Below are 8,628 nucleotides of genomic sequence, written 5' to 3' on the forward strand. Positions count from 1 at the left end.
TACGTAAAACAAGTTCTTAGATTTTGTTCTTCGTGATATCTTGCTCACATTTCCTTCTTTCTCAGCTAGATGCAACAAGATTGGGTCGGTCTGTCAAGACCCACGATTCATTGGCGGGGATGGAGTTACCTTCTACTTCCACGGCGAGAAAGATAAGAACTTTTGCCTCGTCTCGGACTCTAGCTTCCATTTGAACGCTCACTTGATCGGCAAGAGGCCTCCTGGCAGGAGCAGGGACTTCACCTGGATTCAAGCTCTCGGCATTCTCTTTGGTCCCCACAAGCTCTACGTCGGGGCCAGGAGAGTGGCGACTTGGGATGGAGCAAAGGACCACTTTCTCGTCCACTTCGACAGCAATGCCGTGAGCATCGAGCAAGGAACCGGGGCGGTCTGGGAGGCCGAGTCGGGGCCTGTGAAGCTCACTCGGTTGGAGGCGACGAATTCGCTCAGCATTTTCATCCCGGGCGCTCTCAACGCGTCGGTGGCGATTGTTCCCATCTCCAAGGAGGAGTCGCGGGTTCACGGTTACGAGATCTCGGGCGACGACTGCTTCGCGCATCTCGAAGTTAACTTCCAGTTCGCGGGCCTTGGCTCGCGAGTGGAAGGCCTTCTTGGGCAGACTTACGCGGCCGATTGGAGATCGCCCATCAAGGAGGAAGGCATCGCGATGCCGACGCTGGGTGCTCGAGCCGATCGATACGAGGCATCGTCTATCCTCACGCCGGATTGTAGCGTTTCTCAGTTCCATAGGGCCTTGTAAAAAAGGTCTAAGAATATTTGCTTTGAGATAGGGTTTATTTTGTTAAAGTTGTGAGGTTGCCTAACATCCTCTTGACAGAATATTCTTAATGCTACACTTCGAATTTGCCCGCCATTGTTTTGCCCTAACCTAGGGATGGATGTGGATGTGAGTTTCTTTTTCACTTCTTTGATGGCGGCTTGATCGTCTTCTCCCTGCCAGGAGTTGGATGGAGATCCCTTTGCCGATCGGCCGCCTCCAAAATCGGTGTGGGAAGCCACGGAAGAGGAGAGCCTGGACGAAGTCCGGGCAACGATAGAGAACAAGCAAGACGTGAACTGCCCCAATCCAATCACTCTCAACACTCCCTTGTAAGCCTTGCCTCGTTGGTTTGATTCCATTTCTCGTTTGTTCGTCAGGATTATAGCGCTCAAAATCAATCACATCGAGATGGCGAATTTTCTGCTCTCCAAAGGAGCAGACGTGAAGCCTCAGAATAATTGTGGAGATACTGCACTTCACTGGGCCGTAAGAAATCTCTCTCTGTTTTTCTTCTTCTCTGTTTCAGTTGAGCATACCTGATTCCTGGAACAGGCACTTAGAGGACAAGAGGAAATGGTTAGAACGATGCTGAGCCGAGGGGCTAAGCTGGATGTGGTGGGAGAATTCGGGAACACTCCTCTACATTTTGCTTGCAAAGCAAACCATCTCAAGATTGTGTTCATGATGCTCGAGGTACAGACGAATCTTACCTTCGATCATGGATCAATCACTGACTTTCACTCCTGTGCGTTCAAGGCCAGGGCGGCGCATCTGTGACTTGCAGAAATGACTACGGCAACACTCCATTCGCAATGTCTGTCAATACGGATATAAGACATATGGTACGTAGCAACACTGTCTTTCGTGATGTTTATTCATTGTTCCTTTTCTTTTCTGGTTTCTCTTTCAGCTGAGGCTGGTGATGGTGAACAAAGAATCAGGAAGAGAGCAAGTGAAAGCCGAAGCACTCCGGAGGCTGGAAATTGAAAAAGAAGCTCAGGAGAGAGACCGGATGCGTCTGCAGGTCTGGAAACACTTACTAGAAGAACCGCACTTCAACGACCGGTCACAGTCCGTGCTGAGTTTTCAATGTTCCAGGCTATAGAAAACGAGAGAAAACAGCAGGAGGATTACGATCTCTCCAGGAGAGAGGCCATCTTAGCAGAAGAGGTGCGAAACCCGTTGGACTTGAGTAGCTCATCTCGTTTTCTTGCAATGGAAATGCAGAAGCGAATTGAGGAGGAAGACGCTGAAAGGGAGCACCTCGAAGAGGAAGAGCGAAGACGACAGGTAGAAAACTTTGGTTGTTTGAGCACGTCCTTGTAAGCTTGATTCTACTGCAGGAGGAGGCTAGAATTGAGGCGGAGAGGCTGGAAGCCGAGAGGATCAAAGCCGAGAAGAAGCAAAAGAAATACGAGAAGTGGCTGGCCAAGATGAAGAAGAAAAACCCGGGCTTCGTCGATCCGAGAATCATCAAGGCTCAAAAGGCGGCAGCGAAAGCGGCGGCCAAAGCCGCCAAAGCAAAGAAGAAGAAATAGAATCCTCAGGAGGGTGAAATATGCCGGTCCACCGATGTTGCGCCACGTCCTTCTTTGGGCTTCACGTTCCTTTTAACGTTCTGAGACGATGCTCTCAAGCGCAAAGCTGGCGATGAAGCGAACAAGAAGGTAAAAATGGTCCAAATAAAGAGTCGCTCAATGTTTACCTCTAGTTTTTAGAAAAAGAAATATATTTCACAATCCCTTTCTATGTTGGATCTTTTGCCCCTTCTCAAGTTGGTGTCCACTACATTGTTCTCATATATCTTGTGACAGCCAGATCTCTACACTTCAGTAGATTAAGCGACTGCAAACTGTCCGTGTAGATATTCACCTTGTTCGATGCCCAGTAACCTAGAGCCTACAACTTGATGGAGTCATATATCCCAAGAAGCTCCATGTTGAGTGAAGACATGACCACATTATCATATAGAAAAGTATGTTTTGTTCTTTAAATTCATATTATTATAAGTATGAGCAAAGTGTAAATGTTTTTTTATAGAAAACTGATCCAGATATTATTATAAAATATTTAATTTTTAAGATTAATTTTGAATCATATTAAATTTTAGCAAAATATAAAAAGGGGTAAATATGGATGGAAAAATTGTACATTTAAAAGTTATTTTTAGCATTATTTTAACTAATGTGAAATTTTTTTCATCATTATATACTGGATCACCACTAGCTAGTTTATAAATAGTAGAAATTATTTTATAAAAAAAAAATGTAATGTTAATTTCATGTGGCAAGTTAATATCCTTGGAGAATTTATGTAGCTAGTGCAATATAATATTTATATGTTATGCTCAATAAAAATAAAGAGTTATACCATTGTGTTAAGGATAATTTTTACATTTTGTAAATACAAAATAAATTATTATTTTAATATTTAATAATTTTTATTTATACTAAAATCAAAATTAAAAAAACTTCCCATATATTTAAGAAATTTGAAAATATTGCCCTTAAAGCCTGTTTTATTAGTTTAAGACTCTTAAAGTCATAATAAATATACATTTAAAACTATAACAAATGTAAATAATAAATATTTTAATTAAGAAATAGCATTAAAGATATGTGATTTAAAAAGGGAGTTTAACCTTTTTCGAGAAGGAGAGTAGAGAAAAAACGCTTCCCACGTCCACCGTCTCACATGCATAAGGCTAGGCAATCGTCATCAAATGCCATCACACCAAAGGCAACGCTATTGAAGAGTATATATGCCTAGAGCTTGGCGAATGGGTACATGTTTTGGTTGCCTTTCCTATGACAAGTATACCACCCCATTGAATTTAGCAAAAGTGAAAATTTTATCATTTATTAATATTCATTTACATGAATTTTAGCAAAATATAAAAAGGGGTAAATATGGATGGAAAAATTGTACATTTAAAAGTTATTTTTAACATTATTTTAACTGATGTGAAATTTTTTTCATCATTATATACTGGATCACCACTAGCTAGTTTATAAATCGTAAAAATTATTTTATAAAAGAAAAAATGTAATGTTAATTTTATGTGGCAAGTTAATATCTTTGGAGAATTTATGTAGCTAGTGCAATATAATATTTATATGTTATGCTCAATAAAAATAAAGAGTTATTAATGATAGTTTTTAGTTTCAAAATTAAAATTAAAAAAACTTCTCATATATTTAAGAAATTTGAAAATATTACCCTTAAAGCCTATTTTATTAGTTTAAGACTCTTAAATTCATAATAAATATACATTTAAAACTATAACAAATGTAAATAATAAATATTTTAATTAAGAAATAGCATTAAAGATATGTGATTTAAAAAGGGAGTTCAACCTTTTTTGAGAAGGAGAGTAGAGAAAAAACGCTTCCCACGTCCACCGTCTCACATGCACAAGGCTAGGCAATCGTCATCAAATGCTACCACACCAAAGGCAACACTATTGAGGAGTATATATGCCTAGAGCTTGGCAAATGGGTACATGCTTTGGTCGCCTTTCCTATGACAAATATGCCACCCCATTGAATTTAGCAAAAGTGAAAATTTTATCATTTATTAATATTCATTTACATGAATTTTAGCAAAATATAAAAAGGGGTAAATATGGATGGAAAAATTGTACATTTAAAAGGTATTTTTAACATTATTTTAACTAATGTGAAATTTTTTTCATCATTATATACTGGATCACCACTAGCTAGTTTATAAATAGTAGAAATTATTTTATAAAAGAAAAAATGTAATGTTAATTTCATGGGCAAGTTAATATCTTTGGAGAATTTATGTAGCTAGTGCAATATAATATTTATATATTATGTTCAATAAAAATAAAGAGTTATTGATAATGGTTTTTAGTTTCAAAATCAAAATTAAAAAAGCTTCCCATATCTTTAAGAAATTTGAAAATATTACCCTTAAAGCCTGTTTTATTAGTTTAAGACTCTTAAAATCATAATAAATATACATTTAAAACTATAACAAATGTAAATAGTAAATATTTTAATTAAGAAATAACATTAAAGATATATGATTTAAAAACCTCTTTCAAGAAGAAGAGTGGAGAAGAAATGCTTCATATCCACCATCTCACATGCACAAGGCTAGCCAATCATCATTAAATGCCACCACATCAAAGACAACGCTATTGAGGAGTATATATACCTAGAACCTAACGAATGGGTATATGTTTTGGTTGCCCTTCCTATAATAAGTATGCCACCCCATTGAATTTAGCAAAAATGAAAATTTTATCATTTATTAATATTCATTTACATGAAGAATTACAGATGAATAATTCTGGATGCTTAGCTAAAAGTTGCAAAAACCCCTCTCCATTAACAAAAAAAGAATAAATAATAACTAGCAAAACCATCTTAATGTCCTCAAAACCATGTTAATGTCCTTCAAAAACGTGGACAACAGCTCCTACTTGTACACTGCCACGGATTCCACCTTTTGCAAGATCGGAATGAGACGCCCACCATGCTTGGAAACCTGTCTCAAATCTTGGCCAATCCACCACCATGAAGCTAGCGTCAACAGGACAATCAATTCCAATGGCGGCGGCCTCGCATAGGCAGGCGAGCAGCGTGGCACAAGGATCCCAGCGAGCTGATTCAGATGAATCACGGGCTCAGGCGGCGGACTATAATTCCATAGCAACAAAGTGCCTTTTTTGCCACTGCCCGACGTTAGAGATAACCCTACCATCTTAGGGTTCTTTTTACAAAGGGGAAAAGTTTCCAGTGCAATTTTCACAAAATCCAACAAAAGCTATGCTATTATATGGAAAATCCTACTCATTCTTGAATTAAGAACACAGTCACTGATTACTCCTCAATGGCGCTGGTCGAGTCTCTAGCAAGTGGCGGAGCGAAAGAACCAGATGCGCGACAAGGTCTGGGGATTTTTCTTTGTCCCAGGCCGCTAGAACTTGTTTGTCTTTCTGAGCAGAAACGTCGCGAAGAGCTGGAGCGCGTCCAGAAGGAGAGGGAGGCGGACGTCCGGAGCTACAAAGCCCTGATGGTGTCGGAGAAAATGACTTCCAACAAGGATATTGCCGGCAAAGGCAAGTCTCTCCAGGAGATTGAGGGCGACTTTATGTGACGAGCCTCAACCAGCCCCGGCCTGTCCATCCTTCCTTCCTGGAGCGTTCGCATGATAACGATGAAATAAGCTGGACGCTTGTTGAAGCACGTACCATAACTCTTTAATCTTCTAGTGATGCCGCTCCTCGCTCGCTCCTTGTTCGTCACAAGCACAGGCTTCCAAACTGAGAGTTCCAATCCTCGTAGGCAGCTCGCATTTCGAGACTGAAGGCTTTACTTCTTGAAGAGCGGCCCTGAAGTCCTGCAGAGGAGATTTAGAGTACGTAGATTGGAAGCTTTTGCTTACCTGTAGCCCAATAGCTCGCATTTCTTCCGTGCTAATCTTGCCAATGTCTTTCCCCGCTTTGAGAGCCTCGCGGAGAGGATACATGGATGCTTCTTTGACGAGGTTGTTCATGTCAGAACCGGAATAGCCTGGAAGCAGCAAAAGGATGAGCTTGATTCAGGTGATGAAAGCTGGTGTCTGTATGTACCCTCGGTCATTGAGCATATTTCGTCCATGTCGCTGCTGGACATACAAAACAGACCATCCTCGAGCCTCTGCATGGGAAGCATAGTCAAGCATAAGGTGAGGCGAGAATGAATTACCAGCAGAAGAAAGTGGTATGTATAGCCTCTTCGAGAAACGATGGCGGGCTGCTTCATCAAGCTCTTGAGGCCTGTTTGTAGCACCTAAAACGTTTTTGTCGAACTCTACAGTCCATCGATCAGTCCCTGGCTTACCTATAAGAAGAAGCTGCTCGTTACCACTGCCAATACCTTCCATCTCAATGAGAAACTGCGCCTTTATCCTTCGGCTTGATTCATGCTCTCCTCTGATTTCCTCTGGTTTTAACAAAGTAAATACCGAACGAGATGTTCAGATTGTCGACGATACCTGAGATAGGAGTGAGTCCACTTCGTCGATGAATATCACCGCTGGTGTGCGACAACTTGCTACACCAAACAAAGCTCGGACAAGCTTCTCGCCTTCACCAATCTGCAACTCTGAACAGACAAATTAGCATGTGCTAGGAAGAAAATCAAAGTTACCCATTTGCTAGTTAGCGAGCTTGAAAAGAATGTAGCTTTTAATTCGCCAGCGATCGCTTTTCCTATCGTTGTCTTGCCTGTTCCCTGTCACATTCTTGAGTTGCTTCATCAAATATACACTTACAGGGGGGCCAAAAAGGAGGAGTCCTTTTCCTGGCGAGCGGCAGCCACGGAAAATGTCCGGGCGTAAAAGGGGCCAAATCACCATTTCTGTGACACTCTTTTTAGCATGATCCAGTCCAGCTGTTTGCAAAAAACTGAAGTTACAACACAAACTAATGAGTGAGAAAAAGCGCTACCTATGTCATCCCAGCGAACGTTTGAATCCCTTTCCATTATTTCGTTGCTTATGTGCTCACCATATCCGACTCGACCACCAAATGGTACGTTCTCATGTCCATTTGGTTTACTTTCTCAACCGTGTCATATTAGCTTGGAACTTCTCGCCGGTCCCGATGGCGAGCTGCCTGACAAGTTGCGCAATCTGGAACCTCGCCTGCTCAGCATCCGAATTCTGCGTGGTTGTTCCTCCCCCATTGGAGCGAAGAGGTGGTGTAAAAGAACTTCGAACATTCCGGCGGCCCAGAGTCTTAGCGATGGTGTTGGTCCCTGTAGGTGCCGGACACGATGTTGATCCCGTTTTCTTGGAGTCAAGTGCCTGAAGAAAGAAATTTCTGCGGAGAACTGTCGAAAGGTTCAAAATGCTTACTCATTTTTTATTTGCTGTGACAAATCCTCCTGAACTCTCCACAGGATTTTGCTTCTCTACAACGACAGACTTGTTCCTTATCTTGGCGGCTCACACACAACTCTTCCGCGCTTCTTGCTCTCTCCCGGGCTGACGTCTATGCGATCAATATCCATTGGTTCCTGTAAGTTCAGATTGTCAAAACCACGAGAGAAAGAAAAAAATAAAAAAATTCAAAGATCACTCACGCTGCTGTCACCACAAAATGGTTTGTAAAGTCGTCTACACGGTGCTGGCCTCCCCCAAAAACCACGCCGCTAGATCGAGCTGCCTGTGCGAGCGTATTTCTTCAACCAAATCACTACGTAAGCTAGATTTCATGGCCAAAATCCACTTACCTCTCAAAACCTTGGTAGAATTTGTCCCTGGCCGCATCGATCAGATCCTGGACATGCCTCTTTATTGGAGCAGTGTACATCGCATCGTCTCTCGTCCTCGTCTCGAGAAATCCCAGCAGACAAAGCCCCAGACCCAGCGCCTTCTCCCATTCCTCCGCCTTGATCGCGGCCTCCACCATAAACCCTAGAAAATGCGCGCGAATGAGTTGAAATTAAAGGTGACGTAAGTTACATTAGTCCAATGTAAATATTTACACGGTAACTTTCTTGTATCGATAGCCTCTCGAGCATGCCCAGAAGAAGAGCCCATTGAGAGCCCTGAGCGCCGCCACCAAAAAAGAAGTAATCCAGGTGGCCGCGGTTTAGATTGTTTGGGATCCACCCATAACTCCCGGAAGAACTCGTTGCGTGGGAGATCACCGCCACCAAGAAGCTGCTCAAGTAGTTCGCCAGCGCCACCGTGCTGAGCGCCAGCGCGGTCGCCAAGCTCCTCATCGCGTCGGGTGCTTGATCGTAGAAGAACTCGAGCTGCCCAAGGGACGTGAAAATTTCCGAGGCACCGACGAGGAAGTACTGCGGTATCTGCCAGAGAATGCTCAT

General features: G+C 42.2%; 1 protein-coding gene and 1 pseudogene across 1 annotated transcript; one reads left to right on the plus strand and one right to left on the minus strand.

Moving 5' to 3' along the window:
* Window positions 1–1,366: 1,366 nt before the first annotated feature.
* On the plus strand, window positions 1,367–2,534 carry LOC9650631 (vicilin-like seed storage protein At2g18540). The gene is made up of 6 exons (XM_024677319.1): window positions 1,367–1,474; window positions 1,538–1,623; window positions 1,692–1,805; window positions 1,880–1,951; window positions 2,009–2,071; window positions 2,125–2,534. The coding sequence occupies exons 2-6, from the start codon at window positions 1,594–1,596 to the stop codon at window positions 2,317–2,319; spliced, it is 474 nt and encodes a 157-aa protein (XP_024533087.1). The 5' UTR covers window positions 1,367–1,474; window positions 1,538–1,593; the 3' UTR covers window positions 2,320–2,534.
* Window positions 2,535–5,755: 3,221 nt separating this feature from the next.
* LOC9650632 lies at window positions 5,756–8,628 on the minus strand (annotated as a pseudogene).

This window comes from Selaginella moellendorffii, unplaced genomic scaffold (assembly GCF_000143415.4).
Source record: "Selaginella moellendorffii unplaced genomic scaffold, v1.0 SELMOscaffold_19, whole genome shotgun sequence".
NCBI classification, from domain to species: domain Eukaryota; kingdom Viridiplantae; phylum Streptophyta; class Lycopodiopsida; order Selaginellales; family Selaginellaceae; genus Selaginella; species Selaginella moellendorffii.

What these genes read in the sequence shown, in the direction of transcription:
- LOC9650631 (XM_024677319.1), top strand. Translation starts at nt 1,594, where the DNA reads ATGTCTGTCAATACGGATATAAGACATATG. An exon ending in ATACGGATATAAGACATATG is followed by an intron (nt 1,624 to 1,691) that starts GTACGTAGCAAC and finishes TTTCTCTTTCAG; the next exon opens with CTGAGGCTGGTGATGGTGAA. An exon ending in AGGAAGAGCGAAGACGACAG is followed by an intron (nt 2,072 to 2,124) that starts GTAGAAAACTTT and finishes ATTCTACTGCAG; the next exon opens with GAGGAGGCTAGAATTGAGGC.